The sequence below is a fragment of the Rhinatrema bivittatum genome, chromosome 1, assembly GCF_901001135.1.
Source record: "Rhinatrema bivittatum chromosome 1, aRhiBiv1.1, whole genome shotgun sequence".
NCBI classification, from domain to species: Eukaryota; Metazoa; Chordata; class Amphibia; order Gymnophiona; family Rhinatrematidae; genus Rhinatrema; species Rhinatrema bivittatum.
Window position 1 is genome coordinate 432,799,943 of NC_042615.1, and position 22,899 is coordinate 432,822,841.

Sequence of the window (22,899 nt, forward strand, 5' to 3'; positions counted from 1 at the left end):
ACTCAAGCAAAAGTACGCTGGATTTTAGTAGATACGCGCGGAGCCGCGCGTATCCACTAAAATCCTGGATCGGCGCGCGCAAGGCTATCGATTTTGTATAGCCTGCGCGCGCCGAGCCGCGCTGCCTCCCCCCGTTCCCTCCAAGGCCGCTCCGAAATCGGAGCGGCCTTGGAGGGAACTTTCCTTTGCCCTCCCCTCACCTTCCCCTACCTAACCCACCCGCCCGGCCCTGTCTACACCCCCCCCCTTACCTTTGTCGGGGGATTTACGCCTCCCGGAGGGAGACGTAAATCCCCGCGCGCCAGCGGGCCTGCTGCGCGCCGGGCCGCGACCTGGGGGCGGGTACGGAGGGCGCGGCCACACCCCCGGGCCGTAGCCACGCCCCGTACCCGCCCCCAAAACGCTGCCGACACGCCCCCGGAACGCCGCGACGACCGGGCCCGCCCCCGACACGCCCCCTCCGAGAACCCCGGGACTTACGCGAGTCCCGGGGCTCTGCGCGCGCCGGGAGGCCTATGTAAAATAGGCTTCCCGGCGCGCAGGGCCCTGCTCGCCTAAATCCGCCCGGTTTTGGGCGGATTTAGGCGAGCAGGGCTCTGAAAATCTACCCCATAGTGTACTTGGATTTTCAGAAGGCGTTTGACAAAGTTTCTCATGAGAGGCTTCTAGGAAAAGTAAAAAGTCATGGGATAGGTGGCGATGTCCTTTCGTGGATTGCAAACTGGCTAAAAGACAGGAAACAGAGTAGGATTAAATGGGCAATTTTCTCAGTGGAAGGGAGTGGACAGTGGAGTGCCTCAGGGATATGTATTGGGACCCTTACTTTTCAATTTATTTATAAATGATCTGGAAAGAAATACGACAAGTGAGATAATGAAATTTGCAGATGACACAAAATTGTTCAGAGTAGTTAAATCACAAGCAGATTGTGATAAATTGCAGGAAGACCTTGTGAGACTGGAAAATTGGGCATCCAAATGGCAGATGAAATTTAATGTGGATAAGTGCAAGATGATGCATGTAAGGAAAAATAACCCATGCTATAGTTACACAATGTTAAGTTCCATATTAGGTGCTACCACCCAAGAAAGAGATCTAGGCGTCATAGTGGATAACACATTGAAATTATAAGCAAACAGAATGTTGAGAATTATTAGAAAGGGAATGGTGAATAAAACGGAAAATGTCATAATGCCTCTGTATCGCTCCATGGTGAGACCGCACCTTGAATATTGTGTACAATTTTGGTCGCCGCATCTCAAAAAAGATATAATTGCGATGGAGAAGGTACAGAGAAGGGCTACCAAAATGATAAGGGGAATGGAACAGCTCCCCTATGAGGAAAGACTAAAGAGGTTAGGACTTTTCAGCTTGGAGAAGAGACGGCTGAGGGGGGTTTTGATAGAGGTGTTTAAAATCATGAGAGGTCTAGAACGGGTAGATGTGAATCGGTTATTTACTCTTTCAGATAATAGAAAGACTAGGGGGCACTCCATGAAGTTAGCATGTAGCACATTTAAAACTAATCTGAGAAAGTTCTTTTTCACTCAACGCACAATTAAACTCTGGAATTTGTTGCCAGAGGATGTGGTTAGTGCAGTTAGTACTGCTGTGTTTAAAAAAGGATTGGATAAGTTCTTGGAGGAGAAGTCCATTACCTGCTATTAATTAAGTTGACTTAGAAAATAGCCACTGCTATTACTACCAGCTGTAACCTGAAATAGACTTAGTTTTTGGGTACTTGCCAGGTTCTTATAGCCTGGATTGGCAACTGTTGGAAACAGGATGCTGGGCTTGATGGACCCTTGGTCTGAGCCAGTATGTCATGTTCTTATGTTCTTGGCAAACAAGTTCTTTTCCCGCAGGCGTTGAAGCACCATGCAGACATCAGCGCTCTGAGTGGTCAGATCTTTTGAAAAGATGATGATGTCGTCTGAGTAAGCGACGACCTTGGTGTACAGAAGGTTGCGGAAGATTTCATTTATCATGCGTTGGAATACTGCAGGAGCATTACAAATTCCAAATGGCATTACGAGGTATTCTTAATATCCATCCCTGGTATTGAATGCTGTTTTCCAGACGTCTTCAGGACATATGCGGACCAAGTTGTAGGCACCTCGCAGGTCTATCTTAGTGAAAATGGTGGCACCTTGGAGGTGGTCAAACAGCTCCATGATTAACGGTAGAGGGTACCTGTCCTTGCGGGTAATGGCGTTTAAGCCGCGGTAATCGATGCATGGTCTTAGAGACCCATCCTTCTTCATTAAGAAGAAAAAGCCCGTGCCCGCGGGTGAAGTGGAAGGACGAATGAAACCTTTAGCCAGGTTCTCTTGGATATACTCCAACATTGATTAGGTTTCTGGTACAGACAGAGGATAGGTTCTGCCCCTAGGGGGCGTAGTGCCGGGCAGCAACTCGATAGGGCAATCAAATTTGCGAAGGGGCGGAAGTATATCCTCCTTTTGCTTGAAGAACACATCATCAAATTCGGCATATGGAGGAGGGAGACTGGAAGCAGCCACAGCGATGGGAATAGCGGGGGGTGGTCCCACCCTCCTGAGGCTCATCCGACGACAGGCTGGACTCCACTCGGCGAGTTGTAAGGTCTCCCAGTCAAACTGGGGAGAGTGACGCTGGAGCCACGGTAACCCTAAGACCACTGGATGGATGGATTTTTCTAGGATGAAAAACTCGACCTCCTCTTCGTGCAGGGCTCCGGTGAGGAGCTGGATAGGTTCCGTCACCTGGGAGATCCTTCCAGGTAGCGGGTCGCCATGGATGGAGACGATGAGTAGTGGTTTTGCGATAGTGCGATTAGAGATGCCTAGGAGGTGAACCAGGTCCTTGACGATGAAATTCCCACCTGCTCCCGAGTCAATCAAAGCCAAGGTAGGAAAGGAACGAGAGTCCCAAGTCAGGGTGACAGGTAGTGTCAACTGAAGGGCAGGAGCATTAGCACCCAAGTTCAGGACCCTAGCTGAACTTAGGCCGGGGAGTTTCCCAACGGACAGGACAAGACAATAAGCGGTGCCCTGCAGCCCCACAGTACAGGCACAGTCCTGAATGCTTCCGTCTGAGGAGTTCCTCCGGGAACAGACGTCCTCAGCCCAGCTGCATGGGTTCTTCTGCTTTGGAGGGCGGCGGAATTCTGGTAGGGGCGGACCCCACCACAGGTGGAGAGCGAGAACGTTCTGAAGTGGGACGTCGGGGCGTCCGAGCTTCTCGATAATGCTCCTGGAAGGTGGTGGTCAATGTGGCCTGCAAGGTTGATGAGATCCTCGAGAGAGGAAGGTAGCTCGTGGGCTGCAAGCTCGTCCTTGAGTTGAGATGACAGACCATCCAGGTAAATGGCTCGGAGGCAATCCTCCTGCCAAGTCATTTCGGTGGCAAGAGTTCGGAACTCAATTGTATACTTGTTGAGTGCTCATTGGCCTTGCCGCAAACGTAGGAGACTGGAGCTAGCTATAGCCTGCCTCCCTGGGTCTTCGAAGGTCCAACGAAAGACGGCCACAAAACGTGGCAGCTCTTGGAGGAGAGAGTCCGAACGCTCCCATAAGGGAGATGCCATGCCAGTGTCTTGCCCTCTAAACGCGAAAGAATGAAGGTAACCTTTATAAGCTCATCCTGAAAGATGGAGGGCTGCAGAGTGAACTGCATATAACACTGGTTGATAAACCCTCTGCAGAGCCTGGGATCCCCATTGAAACGGGGTGGAGCGGGTAGGGCCAGCAGAGCCCTGGAGGGCGAAGGTGAAGGCTGAGGGTTGGGCGGTGCGGACATCTGTGCTGCAGACCCAGCGTGAGTATCTAGGCGAGCATGGAGGCACTCGACAGACGAGGCCAGCGCTTCTAAGAACTGCTGCTGTTGCTGGATCTTCAGAACCAGGCCCGGAATGGCCTGGAGGGCGGATGGCTCCGCTGAGTCCATGGCCTTGGCAACCTGTTGCACTGGTGGTGGACCCATGGCCCGAGGTGGGGTTGATGCTACCCATAGGGCAAGCCCCATGGGTCCCCACCGTCGGGAGGCAGAGTAGACTGGGAGACAGAGGCCGACTGGAGCTTCGCCGATACCAGCCCTTATTCCCCACAGGTTGAGCCCTTGGGTGCCGGGGCCGGCTGGTCTTAGGCGGGCCTCCGTCAGATGAATCCCAGTGGATGTTCGAAGTAGGCAGCCAGGGATCAGCAGAGGTATCGGAGGGACCTAGACAGGTCCGGACGAGGCAGGAGTCCAGAGGCCCGGGCGGCAACGACGGACCAGAGTGCAGGGATAGGTGACACCTGGGCAGTAGAAGGCCGAAGCCTAACAAGGCCAAGTCCAAAGAGATACCAGAAGCAAGGTCAGGAACAGGCTGAAGTCGTAGCAAGAGGCAATGGTAGGCAAGGTACAGCAGGGTAAGGGGCAAGCTAGTAATCAGTCCTGAGCGTAGTCCAACGAAGCAAGGGTCAAAAGCCAGTAATCAGTCCTGAGCATAGTCCAGCAAAGCAAGGGTCAAAAGCCAGTAGTCAGTCCTAAGCGTAGTCCAACGAAGAAAGGGTCAAAGCCAGTAATCAGTCCTGTGCATGGTCCAACGAAGAAAGGGTCAAAGCCAGTAATCAGTCCTGTGCATGGTCCAACAAAGCAAGGGTCAAAGCCAGAAATCAGTCCTGTGCATGGTCCAACGAAGAAAGGGTCAAAGCCAGTAATCAGTCCTGTGCATGGTCCAACAAAGCAAGGGTCAAAGCCAGAAATCAGTTCTGAGCGTGGTCCAACGAAGCAAGGGTCAAAGCAGTAATACGTCCAAGGAAGAAGCTAAGTAGAAACCAGGAACGGAGTCAGGAACAGGAACCAGGAACGAAGTCAGGAACAGGATTGGGCAACGGAGCACATGACTAGTGTGGAGACCTGTTGCCAAGGCAAGGAGTGAATAGCGGGCTTTGCCTTAAATAGCAGGGCCCAATGATGTCATCATCCGGGGCTATGGGTTAGTCTCCCGCCGCTGCCCCTTTAAAGGCCGATAAGACACGCGCGCACCTAGGAGGAGGCAGGAACTGGACGGCGGCGTCTCCCCGCAGCACAAGTGGGGAGACCCGCCGGGAGCCGGAGGGGTCCACGGAGCAACTGGGAGTGCCCAAGGAGGCAGCAGGGGTGCGGGAGCACAGTCGGTTGCCCACCGCAACCAGTGACGACGGGCCAGGTCCGGGAGCCGGGCACCGGAGGTGAGTAGGCCCGGTTGCAGGCCTGCCGCAGCCGGGGCATGCAACAACATACATGCACAAAAGATCTCACACAGACTCACACACATGCACATAGCCTCTCACAGACATATACACATACCCACAAGCTCTCACACAGACATACACAGAGCTTCCTCTTCACTTCGGGCCATGGCGGGATGGGGTCTGCTATGGCCCCACCAGCCTCCTCTTCACTTCAGGCCGTGGCGGGATGGAGTCTGCTACAGCTCAGCAGGGCTTCCTGCACCGGGAGAGGGGCAAGCTGTGCGCACCTTCAGGAAAAGTTGTGCACAAGCGCACATATGCAGCTTAGAGCTGCCTGTGTGTGCAGAACATTTCCTGTACACGCATCCAGCTTTGAGGGAAAATTAAGGGTAGTGGTCAGCAGCACTGTTGTTCTGGGGGGAGAACCAAGGAAGACGAGATAGCTTCCCAAGTTGGTGGTGCCTGTGCACTATGGACGCTACGCGGGTTACATCAAAATATACTGATTAGCAATACAGGGGCGGATTTTCAGAGCCCTGCTCGCCTAAATCCTCCTAAATCCGGGCGGATTTAGGCGAGCAGGGCTCTGCGCGCCGGTGCGCCTATGTTCAATAGGCCTACCGGCATGCGCAGACCCCGGGACTCGCGTAAGTCCCGGGGTTTGGTGAGGGGGGCGTGTCAGGGGGCGGGCCCGGTCGGCGCGGCGTTTTGGGGGTGTGTCGGCAGCGTTTTGGGGGCGGGCCCGGGGGCGTGGTTACGGCCTGGGGCGGTCCGGGGGCGTGGCCGCGCCCTCCATACCCGCCCCCAGGTTGCGTCCCGGCGCGCTAGCGGCCCGCTGGCGCGTGGGGATTTACGTCTCCCTCCGGGAGGCGTAAATCCCCCGACAAAGGTAAGGGGGGGGAAGGGAGGGGAAGGTGAGGGGAGGGCAAAAGGAAGTTTCCTCCGAGGCCGCTCCGATTTCGGAGCGGCCTCGGAGGGAACGGGGGTAGGCTGTGCGGCTCGGTGCGCGCCGGCTATACAGAATCGATAGCCTTGCGCGCGCCGATCCAGGATTTTAGCGGATGCGCGTATCTACTAAAATCCAGTGTACTTTTGCTGGCGCCTGATGCGCCAGCAAAAGTACGCCAATTCGCGCGGTTTGAAAATCTACCCCACAGAGCATAAATAAAAATAAGTATGAATCAAGTAAACTCACGCCTTCCCTGTTATTTGCCATCTCTCTGGCTCCAGTCCCTTTTTTCAGTCTTTTATTCACTATCCTTCTTCTCATTTCTCCTCTCTTCCTTCAGACCCCCATTTACTGTATTACCCTTTCCACTGCCCTATCACCAGTTTTGTGGATCTTTTCACATCTCTTTTTCTCCTCCCTTCAGCCCCCATTTCACTACCTGCTCCCTCTCCCACATATACTCACTCATAGTGCCAGTTCCTAGTTTCACACCCTCCAGACTCGCATCCCAGTTGCACCAGCCCCAGTCCCCATTCACCCAATCTCTAGTCACCACTCAGTCCACAAACACACCCATTCTGAAACCATGCTCGCCACATCCACCCCTTGTCTTCCACTCTCTACTCATTCCCTCCCACCGCTAATTCCCCAGTTCCCATGCTAGCCCTGGTTATATTCCCAGGTGTTTCTCTTTCCCCAGTTCCCAATTCCCACTCTTTCCCCTAAAATACCCCAGGTGCTGTTCTTACCCCTCCCTTCCTGTGACCCAGAACAAATGAGAGGATGAACAGAGCCGGCTCCTTTCTCTTCCTCCCACATGGTTCACAGCAATAAGCTGTTTGAAACACACGGTACATCTTAGATTTTTAAGGGAACCTTGCATGATTCAAACAGCTTCTTAGGTTGCAAATCAAGCAAGTGGGAAAAGACACCACATTCACTCCTCTGCCTTGTGCTGGGCCATGGAGAGGGAAAGCACCAGTAACTGACTAATGTTTTTGATCCTGGCAGTGGTTGCCACAGATTCTTCGGCCTGCAAGTGCTAGAATATAGGGGTGGGACAACAGCAGAGTATTTTCATCCTCCTGGCCATGTCACAAAAGCCTGCGGATGATCCCCCTGCAGGTATGATGCCCAGGTCTGGTGCTCCTCCCCTGCTTCATCCTATCAATTTCTGGGCCCGTGGGGTGGTACAGCATTGGAGCTCCCCTAGGGCAGTAGCACATAAGGCTGAGGCCACATTGACCATAAGTTAATTATGCCATCCCAGAGGGTCATTAACTTATTCCACCAAGATATATATACATTTTCAGAATTCACAGAATTCCCATCATCTCCCTTTTACCCAAATGTAGCTTTTCTTAAGTCAATATCAATAACTATTTAAAAACTGAAGATATTTTCTCATTTTTCTAACAGGCAGTCAAGGTTGCAATCCTGATTCCGTGGTAGAGATCCTGAAAATAGAAGAACCTTATGTCAGTGACCAACTGGAGGGAGGAGAGGAGGATACTGATAACAAGAGTGGTGAGCATAACATTCCTTTAAAATAAAATACTTGCTGCAGAATATTTAAAACTTTACATATAAATACTAAATATTTTGGCTAGCTTTGAGTTAAATTTTTATTAATATGTCATTAGAATTCACTTGTTTTAAGTTGATAGTTCTGAGGTTCAGGGACCCAGGTCCAGAATTAATCAACAATGTATCCCAGAGTTTTTGTTAATGACTGTAATCTGAAAGAAGGGAATCACTGCAGAGATTGGAGGTGAGGATAAGATACACAGAATCAGCAGGAGCAGATCAGACTTGGTCTTTTTTTCCTCTGTTCATGTGCTTTGGCCCACCTGTACCTCCCTGCAAACAGCAATATTTCTCCAAGGACAGCAGGACGATAGTCCTTACACATGGGTGACATCATCAGATGGAGCCCGATGCAGAAAACATATGTCAAAGTTTCTAGAAATTTTAACTAGGCATATTAGGCATGCCCAGCATACCCTTATACAATGCATCCAAGTGGGGTCCCTCTTCAGTCTCTTTTTTCCCGCAGAGATGTGAGACTCGTGGTTTGATTGAGCTCTAAAAACTTGGCTTTTGCCTTGTAAAAAATGTTTTTTGCGTTTTTTTAGCATTCTTTTCTTCGGGTCCATCGCCAAGTCCCTCTCAGTGCCTCCCCGTAGTGTTCCCAGTTAGGGTTTTTGGCATTTCGGATAAGTTTCTTTTCATGGTTGGTTCCCCCCATAGTGGCGGTGCCTCGGTGCCCGCCAGCCATCGATGCCTGCTGCCATCATTTTGTCTTTTCCCCTTTGGTTTTGCCTGTCATGTCCATGTCCAGTTTCTGCCTTTGCCCCCAGTGCCCAAGGACCATGTCGATCACCGATCCTCATGATGTTCGCATCCTCTGCCTGGGGGCATCGCGTGATGTTCCGGGGTTGATGCTTGTGCACCCAGATGACTCCGAAGGGATGTCTGCTTCGACTCGACAAGATGAGTCGAAGAAGTCCGAGCCATCGGCATCAGTGGCATCAAAGGACCTCAGAGCCGCACCGATGGACACCATGCCATTGTCATCAGGGAGACCATTGGTTCTGTCGAGATCGCCGGTGGATAGGGGCACCTGAGACCGATTGCTGTCGATCTCCTCCGGTCCAAGGACGCTGTATTCATCGGCCTCAGCCTTGGCACCAGAGAAGGAGCAGCCCAGGCATCAAGGGAAGCCTAAGAAGCATCGGCGCTGGTCCCAATCAGTGCACGGTACCGGGCATGGGGATGTACCAGTTTTGCTGCGATGCTCCTGAAATAACACCTTGGTGAGGAGTGCCCATCCTCCATCGATGTCTAGGGTCCGCAACGGTCTCCACCGATCCTGATGCCAGTCACCGATCCCCCTTGCGAGTCTGAGGAAAATCTGGCCACCCCTCCTGCCTCCCAGTTGCAGCAACGTTCGAGGAGGAGCTGGAACATAGAGTCCAGCTGGCACTGGAGTGGGTGCTGTAGGGCTTCGGTCCTCTGGCACCAATGGCTCTGGAGCTGGTTTCGCCTGTCCTCCTACTGCTTCTAGAGAAGCTGAATGTACTTATCGGTGCGTTATCGACCCAGCTGGTGTTGGTTCCCAGGACGACACCGATGTCCAGCAGGGCACCAAGGCCTCCCCCTACTGATACAGTGGTCATAACTGGGTCCTCCAAGGAGGAAGCTGCGCCGAGGCCGGTGGAGACGCCGAGGCCTGTAGTCCCCCATCCAGTGTCTGAACCTCTGGACGTAGGCCGAGCACCTAGGGCCCCATCCCCTGTGACATACAGTGAGGATAAGGGTCCCTATGACCCCTGGGGGGATGATCAAATAGAGTCCTCAGAGGACTCGGATGGTCCCCCATGAGACCCTTCTCCAGATGAGCGAAGGAAGTCTCTGCCTAGGGACTTAACCTTTGCAAGGTTTGTGAGGGTGATGGCAGAGGCCACCCCATTCCAACTTTTGACTGAGGTACAAAATGCTTTAGAGCCTCCAGTTCGTGGAACCTCCTGAGGAGATCGTGGTGGTCCTGGTGCACAAGATCCTTAAGGAGCTGCTGCTGAGGATTTGGGAACATCCCCTCACAGTGCTTCCCGTTAATAAGGTGGACGGGGTTTACCTCATACTAAGCGTCAGCTGCCTCACCAGTCGGTGATAGTCTAATCTGCCCTCAAGAAGGCCAAGCACTCTTGGACCCCTTCCTCGGCACCCCCAGGATAGACGCTCTTGGGAGGAAGTTGTTCCAAGTCGCCATGCTTATTGCCCACATCGCTGCCTATTAACTCTACATGAGCTAATACTCGTGGGATATCTAGAAGCAGGTGCAAGAGGTAGCTGAGCAGCTACCTCAACAGCAGCAAGACACTCTCATGTTGCTGGTGCACAAGGGTCTGGAGTGCGGGAAACACAAGGTCCATGTGATGTTTTCAAGTTTGCATTGAGGGTCTCTGCAGCGGGAATGGCATGGCTGTGGGTTTCAGATCTCTGACCAGAGGTATAGTAAGGACTCGCTGATATGCCATGTACTGGAGAAATTATTTTTGGAGATAGGGTGAGGGATGCTGTGGCCCAACTCCGGGACTATAATAAAACCCTCCAACAAATCTCTGCCAGTACTCTGGACCTGGTCTCCTCCTCCAGGAGGCCGGGGCCAAGGAAGTCTTTCTTTCACCAAAGGAAGAACTGTCCTCCACCTCTTTGATCCCATCAACACCATCAGAGCTCCCGTGGCCATCCCAAGCAGCAGAGAGCTCTCAAGCCCTCAGTCAACTCCGGGGACGGGGTTTTGACTGGGCCATAGGGAGCATAAGCCAGTTGCCTTTACCCAGGACAATGGACCCTCTGATCGAGGGCAGGCTGCAGTTCTATGCGAACCAGTGGCCCAGTGTAACCTAGGACCAGTGAGTTTTGTCCATCGTCCACCAAGGGTACCAATTAAATCTATTGAGTGTCCCACTAAATTGCCCTCTGTGCCCACATTGGGGGCCGGTAGCGCATCAGGAAGTGCAACAAGCGGAGCTTTCCTCCTTCATAATGGCCAGAGCGGTCGAGCCCGTAACACCAGGGCAAAGATAGTGGGGATTCTACTCCAGGTACTTCCTAGATCCGAAGAGAACAGGAGGACTCCATCCCATATTAGACCTGAGGGCCTTGAACAAGTTTCTAATAAAAGAAAAGTTCAAGATGGCTTCCCTGGGCACTTTGATCACCCTTTTGCAAAAAGGGCACTGGCTTTGCTCCCTCGACCTAAAGGACGCATACATCCGTATCAAGATCTTCCCCGGTCACAGGAAGTATCTCTGATTTGTGATGTGAAAATAGCACTTCCAATACTGGGTGGTGGTGTTCGGGTTCGCATCGCTCCACAGGTCTTCACCAAATGCCTGACGTGGTGGCGGCACATTTCTGCAGACTGGGAGTGTATGTTTTCCCATATCTGGATGATGGTCAAGAGCACATCTCGGGCAGGGGCCACCAGATCCATGCGCTTGACCATTCAGGTGTTGAAATCACTAGGGTTCGTTCTCAACTACCCAAAGTCTCATCTCTAAGTCCGTCACCTCATTGGACTTCATTGGAGCAGTGCTAGACACATCTCAGGCCAAAGCCTTTTTTGCCGCTCCAGTGGCCGTCGCTTTAGCGACCATTGCTGCAGAGGTTCAACAGAGCCAGGAGGTATGAGCCTGGCACATGTTGAGGCTGTTGGGCCACATGGCCGTGACCATCCATGACACTCCCTTGGCACGCTTGCACATACCCTGAGGTCACAGTAGTGCCAAGCCACTCAGAGCCTCGGGTCATCCCGTCTCTCAGGGACTCCTTATCCTGTTGGTGGGTACTTTCCAATTCAGAACGGGGGATTTCCTTTTGGAGCCTCCCTTTTCAAATTATGCTAACCACAGCTGCATTTATCATGGGGTGGGGAGCTCATGTAGATGGACACAGCACCCAGGGCCTGTGGTCTGCTCAGGAACATTCTTGTCAAATCAACTTCCTGGAGCTCTGGGTGATCAGGTACGTGCAATGGGTTCTCTTGATCCAGACCAACAACCAAGTGGCCATGTGGTATGTCAACAAGCAGGGAGGCATGGGTTTGTACCTCCTGTGTCAAGGTCCATGTCTGATCTTGGGCCCTGTCTCACAGGATGGAACTCAGGGCCATGCACCTGGCTGGGATGGAGAACGTGGTGGCAGACAGGCTGAGTCATGCCTTCAGACTCCACAAGTGGTCCCTGGACCAGGGGGTAGTGAATCAGATATTCTGTTTATGTCCCCCTGCAACAGGAAGGTACTTCTGTTCTGCTCCCTGTCCAGGTCAGATGGCAAACCAGCTTCAGATATCCTGGCCCATCATTGGGGCAAGGGTCTTCTGTACTCATATCCTCCGATTTGCTTAGTGGCGAAGACTCTTTTGAGAGCAGAGAGACTATGATCCTCATAGCCCCTTATTGACCGAGACTGATCTGGTTTCTACTCCTACGGGATTTGTCCATCCGAAAACCTAACAGTCTGGAGACTTCCCCAGATCTCATCACGCAAGATCAAGGCAGGATACAGTATCCCAACCTGCAGGCCCTGTTGCTCATAGCCTGGATGTTGATCTTTCTGATTATGTGTCTAGGGTCCTGGTGGCTTCTAGAAAGCCTTCCACTAGAAAGTCCTATGGACTGAAGTGGAGGAGATTTTCTGTATGGTGTGAGCAGAAGGTCCTAAATCTGTTCTCCTGCCCTACACAAAAGCTTTTTGATTACCTTTTACACCTTTCAGAGGCTGGCTTAAAAAACCAACTCTGTCAGAGTTCATCTTAGTTCAGTTGGTTCATATCATCACAGTGCAGATGGTACTCCCATCTCTGTACAGCCTATAGTTGTACGTGTCATTTATTTATTTATTTATTTATTTATTTATTAAAGGCTTTTATATACCGACTTTCTTGATACAAATCAAATCAACTCAGTTTACATCGAACTAATCAGTAACTCTAACCAGTCAATGAGACATTTTAAAAGGAGCATAAAAGGAGCATAAAGTTACATTATAACAAGGAAGCCTTAACTGGGAGTAGGAAAAAAAGAGTGGGAGAACGAAGAAAGTACTATATACAATGGAGTATGGGAGGGAGGCAAGGAGCTGACCTCATAATAACTTATAAGCACTTTTTAGCATTTGTTTATTTACATAGGTGGTGGAACAATTCTTAGTCAGGTTGGCTAGTGGCAGGGAAGGCTCGGCAAAACAGCCATGTCTTAAGTTTCTTTTTAAAAGTTAGTAGGCAAGTTTCCTGCCTGAGGTCAGGAGGCATGGAGTTCCAGATGGAGGGGCCTGTGATAGAGAATGTCCTATCTCTGATGTATGAGTGGTGTACAAATTTGATAGGAGGAACATATAAGGATCCCTTGTATGCATCCCTTAATGGTCTGGCCGTCGAGTGCAGTTTGAGAGGGTGTAGCAGGTCAAGAGGGGTCTGATGGTGAATATTTTTATGGATAATTGTGAGTGATTTGTGGAGAATCCTGAAGTTTACTGGGAGCCAGTGAAGATCTTTTAGAATGGGAGAGATATGCGCTCTCCGATTGGTATTTGTCAAGATTCTCGCCGCTGCATTTTGGAGCAACTGGAGGGGTTTTATAGTGGAGGCTGGGAGACCCTGCAAGATGGAGTTGCAGTAGTCAATCTTGGAGAACAGAATAGCTTGGAGGACTGATCTGAAATCGTAATGGAATAAGAGCGGTTTGAGTTTTTTGAGAACTTGTAACTTGTAGAAGCACTCCTTTGTAGTGTGTTTTATAAATTGCTTTAGGTTCAAGTGGCTATCAATCATGCAGGGCTTGCTTCAATGAAGCCTCCCCTAAGGCCTCCCACTGTGTTTAGGGACCTTAACTTCAGGCCTTAGTGACTTATCCACCTTACACTAAGTTTTATCATGAAATACGCACCCTAAGCTCCTGCCTAAGGTGGTGATGGATTTCCATCTTAACCAGTCAATCGCCCTGCCAGTTTTATTTCCCTTGCTCTATTCACACCAAGGGGAATAAGCACTGCATAGTTTGGATGTCAAGTGAGTCTTAGCCTTCTTTCTGGAGCGGACAGAAGCCCATAGACAGTCCATCCAACTTTTCATTTCTTTTGATAAGAATAGACTGTGCATTGCTGTTGGCAAACAGACACTTTTCAGTTGGCTAGCAGATTGCATCACTTTCTGTTATGCCCAGGCAGGACTGCATCTTGGGGGTCGAATCAAGGCTCATTCTATCAGAGCCATGGCAGCATTGGTGGCCCATTTGCAAGCAGTTCCCATGGAGGAGATCTGCAAGGCTGCAACGTGGAGTTCTCTCCACACGTTCGCATCTCACTATTGTCTGGATAGGGATGGCCGACGTGACAGTAGATTCGTCCAGTCTGTCCTCCAGAACCTGTCTGAGGTGTAGAACCTAACTCTCCCAACCTCGAGCCTGCTTCTCCCTCTCTATTATCAACAGCACCGGTGTTTTGCGTGTTGGCACCTGGTTAGATGTCTGTTGAACCCCTTTTTTGTGTTGGGGAGCAGTCTGTAGCTAGGGATTCACCCATGTGTAAGGACTACCGTACTGCTTGTTCTCAGAGGAAGCAGAGTTGCTTATCTGTATCAGGTCTTCTCCGAGGATAGCAGGATGTTAGTCCTCACGAATCCCGCCTGCCACCCCATGGAGTTGGGTTTCTCCTAATTTTTATTTTATTGTAATTCTATTACAAAATTGAAGTTTCTAGAAACTTTGACATAAGTTTTCCGTATCTGGCTGCATCTGATGATGTCACCCATATCTGAGGACTAAATTCTGCTGTCCTCGGAGAATACCTGTTACAGGTAAGCAACTCTGCTTTCCTGTTATGTGTTATATGGAGCCTTAGCCAAGCAAAACTCTTTAAATAATCATATGGAAATATTTCCCCATATATATCCTTCTCCATAACTGTAAAATTGATGATCATACTCTTACTTTTATCCAACAGGTGATGGATTCAGGAACAATAGTGAGAGGCAAAGAATGTTTGATGGACAGCAGAGGGAGGAATGGAAACAGAGAGACCTCTCCAGTGCTAACCCAGATCGTACGACTGACTTTGAAGAAGGTAGCAGTAGACTAACACCACCCAGGGTGAAAGGAAATGCCCAGAAAGGAGAGAGATCCAACACATGTCCTGAACAAGAGAGAAATGCTAGGCAGCACCCAAATCTTGTCCAAACTCAGAGACTTGATGAAGGAGAGAGATCATTTAAAAATGCTGATACTTGGGAAAATTTCACCACAAACTCACATTCTATTGGGCAGCAAGGAGAGACTGAATGCGGGAACAAATTTACTGAGAGGTCCAGTCACATATGCATCCATGAGTGTCACAGCAGGGAGAAAAAAATTACATGTACAGAAGCTGAGAAAAGAACCCCAAAGAAAATAAAACTTACAGCACATAGAAAAATTCACATACAAAAGAAAATATTAAAATGTAATCAGTGTGATAAGTGCTTTGTCTATTGCCCTGAACTGGAAAGACGTATAAAAATTCACTCAGGAGGAAGAAGAGTTCAGTGTACGGCAGCTAAAGAAAAATTTAATAGGAAGTCAGAGCTTACAGAACATAAAAAGTATCAAAGAAGAGAGAAGCTTTTCAATTGTACTGAATGTGAAAAATGTTTTACATACAGATCACAACTTACAAGCCATCAAAAATTTCACATAGGACAGAAACCATATAAATGTTCAATATGTGATAAAAGCTGCAGTAATAAATCTAATCTAAGAAAGCATGAAATCATACACACTGGAGAGAAACCATTTAAATGTTCTCAATGTGAGAAATGTTTCAGACAGAAATATTGTCTAATAATGCATGAAAGAATGCACACAGGAGAGAAACCATTTAATGTTCCGAATGTGATAAATGTTTCAGTCAGCCAGCCAGCCTGCGAGAGCACAAAATTAGACACACAGGAGAGAAACCATATACATGTTCTGAATGTACTAAAAGCTTCAGCAGCAAATCCAACTTAAGGCAACATAGAAGGATACATACTGGAGAAAAACGATTTAAGTGTTCTGAATGTGATAAGAGCTTCATTAATAAATATGAAGTAATTATACATGAAAGAATGCATACTGGGGAGAAGCCATTTAAATGTTCCGAATGTGATAAATGTTTCAGTCAGCCAGGCAGCCTGCGAGAACACAAAATGATACACACTGGAGAGAAACCATATAAATGTTCTGAATGTAATAAAAGCTTCAGTAATAAATCTAGCCTAAGGAAACATGAAAGAATACACACAGGGGAAAAACCATTTAAGTGTTCTGAATGTGATAAAAGCTTCACTACTAAATTTCAAATAATTGTACATGAGAGAATGCATACTGGCGAGAAGCCATTTAAATGTTCTGAATGTGGTAAATGTTTTAGTCGGAATTCTGTTCTAAGAAAACATGAACAAATTCACACCGGTGAGAAACCATTTAAATGTTCTGAATGTGATAAATGTTTCAGTCAGAATTACATTCTAAGAAAACATGAACGAATTCACACTGGTGAGAAACCATTTAAATGTTTGCAGTGTGATAAAAGATTCAGACAAAAAAATTGCCTAATAATACATGAAAGAATGCACAGGGGAGAAAAAACATTTAAATGTTCTGATTTTGATAAATGTTTCAGTCAGACAAGACAGCCTGCAAGAACACAAAATTAGACACACAGGAGAAAACCATATAAATGAAGTATGCCTTAACAGCACAAAATAACATATAAGCTACTAACTAGCTTGCAATGCCTGCATTACCATACAGTTTTGGAATGGTAGACTGGTCTCATAAATATGTTGAAGAATTGGATGGAAAAACAAGAAAGCACATCTATACCCATCAGGTAATTTTTAAGAACCAGTGCAAGCTGAGATTGTATATCTCTAGAGCTGAAAGCTGTATGGTCTTATTAAATTGATTACACCTATAGATCTACCATAATAAGTCTTCAAGCATACTTAAGGGTATCTATGAACCCAAATGATAAAATAGTGCACAGGTATGAAAGCAAGCTACTATCATCAGTCTTTAAGCTAGGACAATCATTTCAGCGAATAGAAGAACTGAATGAAAATCCATCAGTACTTGAAGGTAATAAAGCTACAGAATATGCAAAACAAGAGACGAAACTTTTTTAAAAAATCAGATCAAACAAGAAAGGATAATTGGCAGAAGCATAAGTACAGTTGGAAATACAGAGAGCTACTTCAGCAACTTCACGTGGATCAAGATTTGACACAGCAACAGTTGAGAAGAGGGGACTTGAAACCTATAGAGGACAGATTGGTAATTGCAGCACAAGGTAATGGACTTAGGATGAGATGGTTCACAGCCAACACAGAAAAGATTATTAAAATGGACAAATGCAGATTCTGCAGAACAGAACTGGAAACTGTTACATATCTTGTTGCTGTATGTAATGTGCTGATGTTAGAAAGCCTGTATATAGGGATACACAACAAGGTAGCATGACTCATTCATTGGACTTTGTGAAAACATTATAACATGTTCCCTGAACGTACCCGGATCAGTCCAGGACAGCTGGGTTTTGCCTCCCCACCAGCAGATGGAGACAGAACAAGACTTCGCGGATTCTGTCCTATACCCCTGAGGGGTATTCTTCTGTCTCCAGCAGATGGTGGAGGTGCAAAGCCTAGTGTCTCTTAGGGGTGCTAAGTTAGGGGTAGTTTGGTTCTCCTTGGTATAGCTTAGTACTTATCTTGGTTTGTTTGGGGAGCTTGGTAGGGTTCCCTTAAGGGGAAAAAAAAAACCAGAAGATTTAGGAGTTTTCAAGCGAAGGCAGCATCTAGCCTCCCAGGGGGTTGTCAGGTCCTGGTGGGACCATCCCCCCTGGTAATCGAAGCTGCAGAGCAGAGGGTTGGGGACCCTACATCTGCCGTGGCTCAGGGTGATGCCGGGGGTCTCAGCCTCTCACCCTCAGCCAGCCTGACTTCTTTTGGGTAAAACGAAAATTTAAAAAATTTGTAGGGGGGGCGTTTCAAGATGGCGATCTAGATGGACGTACATGCACTAGCTCCGAAAACGCTTTTCTTAGAAACTTAATTCCGACTGGATATTAGATATCTAATCGGGAGATTTCTTTAAAAAATGCCCCATAAGCGTAAAGCAAAAGTCAGGGTATTCCCGGCAGACCCCGAATTTGCTACGGAGCAGCGATTAATAACTCAGTACACCGCTCCTGCACTGATTCAGCCGGCTTCAAGCCCCATTGGCGTTTCTGGAGGAGAAGGCCAGATATCGCCCGGGGAAGTCACTCTAAGCCCGCCAGACCCTAGGCAACCGGTGTTTGCTTCTTCACCGAGTATCCCCGTACCTGCAGTGGCGAGGGATGAGGACTCCATCCGACGACCCCTGCTTGCCGGGAGAGGCGGCGATGACCCGGAAGAGTTCCCTTTTGCTGCTCTGTCGGGAGTTCCGACCCCCACGGGGGGAGAAGTGGTTGGAGGAGTTGCTGTCTCCGAGGGAGAGAGGAGAGCCCCGACAGGAGAAAGCATTTTGAACATCTTGGAAACCGAGGATTTTAACAAGCCTGCAGTTGTCTCGATGGATTCCCTATGGGGAATGATGGCAGGTATGACCAAGCTAATTAAGGAGCAAACGCTTCAAATAGTAGAATTGGGGAAGAAAATAGACTCTGTGTCTAAGGATAATCTCCTTGCTCAACAAGAACAAGTGCAGGTCACAGAGTCTTTAAAATGTGATATGAGAAAATTGCAAGAAACTTCAGCAGGCCTGGTCCGGGATACTCAAACTACTTCTAGAAGGCTTGAAGCGGTCGAAAATTATCTTAGACATTTGAACATTAGACTCTTAAATTTCCCAAGGATTATGGGTGAAATACCTATTATAACTTTTAAAAGATACCTTCAAGAGGTCTTGAAGCTCCCTGTAGAAGAAATACCTGCGGTGAAAAAAATCAGTTTTTTGGTGCAAAGAACTGGAAATATACCTGCAGCTGAAGGGAACAGGCCTGATTTCCTGAATTTAACCCAATACCTTGAAAATTCAGAGCTAGAAGTAATAGATAGAGCGGTGTTATTTGTAACTTTATACTCGGAACAAGACTTTAGTTTAATTATGAAAGCGTACTTTAAAAATATAAATGTGTTATATCAAGGTCAAAGTGTTCGAATGTACCCTGATTTATCTAGACCGACTCAACAACGTCGTAAAATGTTTCTTTCTATGAGACCTGAGGCACAGGCTTTGGGAGCAAATTTCCAACTTCGCTATCCATGCAGATGTGTCTTAAAATTTTCAAATAATACCTATATATTTTTCAACCCCGAGCATTTGAGGGAGTTCCTACTTAGCAAAAGTCAACCTCCTACAAATGAAGGTCAATTATAATATGTAGTGCAGTGTATCGCCAAGTTATCTTCTTTGTTGACTTAAATATAATTCTTCTCATTTTCTAAAGTAAATACGCCCCCCTTCCTTCCTATATTTCCGTTGTAAATTCCTGAGATATGATATGGATCCAGGATCATGTTAAGTGTATTCTGGAAATATGTAATAATTATTATTGTTGCTTGAAATTTTTTTTTTTCTTAATATCTCATGGAATGTATCTCATACAAAGTGTATTCTTTGTTAAATTGTAATAAATTGACAAATAAAAGATAAAAAAAAAAAAAAAAAATTTGTAAATTCTTTTGAAAACTTGCCTAGGGTTAGGGCTCCTTTCGACCGGGTGTTCGCTCCGTTTTCGCCGCTTTTTCGGCCTGTGTGGGACTGGGAAATTGCTCCAAACGCCGCAGTTCTTTTTTTTTGGGCAGCCAAAAAATCGAGCCCGGGGATATGCTGCGTGGTGCAGCCTGCTCTGCCTGTGGCAGTGCGTGCGCGGATTTCCACGGCCTGTCTCTCTGGGGGGGAGGGCCCGGAGGGCCCCTCACAGGATTTGCTTGTTAGGGAGCCTGAGCGAGGCTCCAGATCGTGTCGGGAGCCCCAGAGGCCCGATCGGAGGGAGAAGGACCCTGCTCCGTTCCAGCTGAGTGCTGGTTCGGAGGCTTTATTAAGTACTTTCCGGGACCAGGAAAAGGCAGTGCTGGATGCGCTGGGAGAGGGGTCTTCTCCTCCTCCGCTCTCCCCGAGGCCGGCTGCTCCTGGCGGGGGCATGGTGCCCGCAGCCCACACCGGGGTTTCCTCTGACAAGGAGGATCCGGAGTCTGATGGTTCTTCTTTCTCGTTCTCCTCCCAGTTTGTTGACATGATGCGCAAGTTCTTCAAAGCTCGCAAGTCGGAAAGGAGGTCACGCTCTAAGTTGCCCCGGGAGTCTTCGGCGCGGAAACGTTCTAGGCAGTCGGGGGGAGCGGATGCCCCCAAACCAAAGCGCCCTCTCCGGTCTCAGTCCAAGCTGACGGAGTCTTCTCAGTCGGACTCATCAGAAGACGATCCAGCGCCCCCTTCGGCTCCAGGCGACGGACAGGAAGAGGATCCTGATCTTCACCCTCAGCCGGCCAAGCCGGGGACTGTCCAGGTGGTGGGCGGCGATGATCCCAAGGTGGTGCGCCTGTTTCGAAGGGATGAGATAGGGCCGGTGATACCGATCATTTTGGAGGAGCTCGCTATTGAAGTCCTGCCTGAGGATTCCAGGGTTGGAGCTATGGACCCCGTCATGGTGGGTCTCCAAGGTCCAGCTCATTCCTTTCCCTTTCACTGGTTGGTCACGGACTTATTGTATAAGGAATGGGACAATCCGGAGCTAGGTTTGAAGGTTGGACGGGCGATGGAAAGATTGTACCCGCTCCCGGAGGACGCGTTGGAGCTCCTCGGGCTTCCCAAGATTGATTCCACGGTTGCCGCGGTCACCAAAAGGACCATTATTCTGGTCACAGGGGGTACTGCCTTGAAGGACCTGCAGGATCTTAAGCTGGAGCTGCAGCTTAAGAGGATTTTTGAAGTTTCGGCCCTCGGGATCCGGGCAGCTATGCGTAGCAGCTTTGCCCAGAGGGCTTGTCTCCGCTGGGTTCAGGATTGGCAGGCTGAGTCAGACCTGGCTGGTGCAGCAGCAGATCGAGCTAGTCGGCTGGAAGCGGCAGTTGCGTACGGCGCTGATGCCCTGTATGATCTCCTGAGGACATCGGCTCAGACGATGGTCTCAGCGGTGTCTGCCCGCAGGCTCCTATGGCTCAGGCACTGGGCAGCGGATACGTCTTCAAAAGCGCAGCTGAGTTCCTTGCCATTCAAGGGGAAGCTCCTCTTCAGGCAACAGTTGGACGATTTGACTAAGTCTCTGGGTGAGAACAAGGTTCACCGGTTGCCGGAGGATAAGCCCCATCCAAAAGTACCTTTACTCCGCGAAATCGATATCGGGGGAGTCGTCGATACCGGTCTTCTTGGTCCACCAGGTCGTCGTTTCGTCAAAACGCGACCCGACAGGCTTCTTGGAATCAGTCCTTTCGGGGCTGTCGCCCAGCCAGGGACGGTGCCCCCCAGCCATGGGGGCTCCAAGACTGCACAATGAAGTGCGGCCGGCCCACCCTTCCGTTCCAAAGATCGGAAGACGGTTGTCTCGTTTCCGGGAGGCGTGGGCCCAACTGACGTCCGATCAATGGGTCCTAGGCATAATAGAGCACGGCTACGCCTTAGATTTTGCACGGCCAGTCAAGGACCATTACATAGTGTCCCCTTGCGCGTACAACCAGAAGCGCAGGGCGGTACAGGTCACCCTGCAATGCCTGCAAGATCTAGGGGCCATAGTTCCAGTGCCCGCAGAGCAGCAACGGCGTGGGCGCTACTCCATCAACTTCGTGGTACCAAAAAAGGATGGTCCTTTCGTCCCATCGTCCCATCCTCGATTTGAGGCGAGTAAATCACGCTCTGAAGGTGCCCCGGTTTCGGATGGAAACGCTTTGCTCGGTCACAGCGTCTGTGCACAAGGGGGAGTTCTTGGCTTCACTAGACCTGTCGGAGGCGTACTTCCACATCCCCATCCGTCTGGATCATCAGAGGTACCTGCGGTTTGCGGTCCTGGGACGCCACTTTCAGTTCTGCGCCCTTCTGTTCGGTCTTGCGACGGCTCCCAGAGTATTCACCAAGGTGATGGTGGTTGCAGCCGCATTGCGACGGGAGGGGGTTCTGGTCCATCCGTACCTAGACGATTGGCTGGTTCGAGCGAAGTCGGAAAGTCTCTGCAGGGACGCGGTAGCGAGTGTCCTCTGGATGTTGGACTCCCTAGGATGGGTGGTCAACCCCGAGAAGAGCCATCTGACCCCCTCTCAGAACTTGGTATTCCTGGGGGCTCGTTTCGATACTGCCTTAGGGGGAAGGTCTTTCTGATAGAGGAAAGAATCTTGAAGCTCATGCAACAGGTGACGAATTTCCAATCCGTCACCTGTTGCATGAGCTTCAAGATTCATGGCCTCGACCATCGATCTCGTGCCGTGGGCATTTGCACATATGTGTCCTCTTCACTCAGATTTGTTGTCCCGCTGGAAGCCTCGCTCGCAGCTTTACGACATTGTCCTGCCCCTGTCGGGGGCGGTGCGTTCCAGTCTTCAGTGGTGGCTTTCCCCGCACAACTTGCATCAGGGGATGGACCTGGAGACTCCCTGCTGGACCGTAGTGTCCACGGATGCCAGCCTGTCTGGCTGGGGAGTGGTTTGTTGGGATACGGCGGTCCAGGGTTAGTGGACCAGGCAGGAAGCCTCCTGGTCGATCAATCGCTTGGAGACCAGAGTGGTTCGCTTAGCGCTCCAGGCCCTCCTCCCGTTGGTGAAGGGCAGGTCGGTGAGGGTGCTCTCCAACAATGCGACGACAGTAGCATACATCAATCGTCAGGGCAGCACCAGGAACCGTCCGGTGGCGGCAGAAGCACAGCTTTTGATCCGCTGGGCGGAGACGCATCTTTACCGGATAGCGGCGTCTCACATTGCCGGTGTGGACAACGTCCAAGCGGATTTCCTCAGTCGCCACCAACTGGAGCACGGGGAGTGGGAACTCTCCGACGACGCCTTTCATCGTTTGTGCGACCGGTGGTCCACGCCAGCTATGGATCTGATGGCGACGCACCGCAACGCCAAGGCTCCTCAGTTCTTCAGCCATCAGCGAGAACTGGGGGCGGAAGGGGTGGACGCCCTGGTCCTCCCCTGGCCCAAGGACATTCTCCTGTACGTGTTCCCCCCATGGCCGTTGGTGGGCAAGGTCCTACACCGCATCG

The 22,899-nt window shown here is 49.7% G+C and overlaps 1 protein-coding gene across 1 annotated transcript in view; it reads left to right on the top strand.

Moving 5' to 3' along the window:
* The window catches only part of LOC115093008 (zinc finger protein 2-like), an 83,803-nt gene extending 67,963 nt beyond the window's left edge, over positions 1 to 15,840 (top strand). The window contains exons 6-7 of the mRNA XM_029604586.1: positions 7,567 to 7,674; positions 14,656 to 15,840. Of these exons, the coding sequence (XP_029460446.1) occupies positions 7,567 to 7,674; positions 14,656 to 15,695 (1,148 nt within the window). The 3' untranslated portion in view covers positions 15,696 to 15,840. The remainder of the gene's footprint in view (positions 1 to 7,566; positions 7,675 to 14,655) is intronic.
* Positions 15,841 to 22,899: the final 7,059 nt, after the last annotated feature.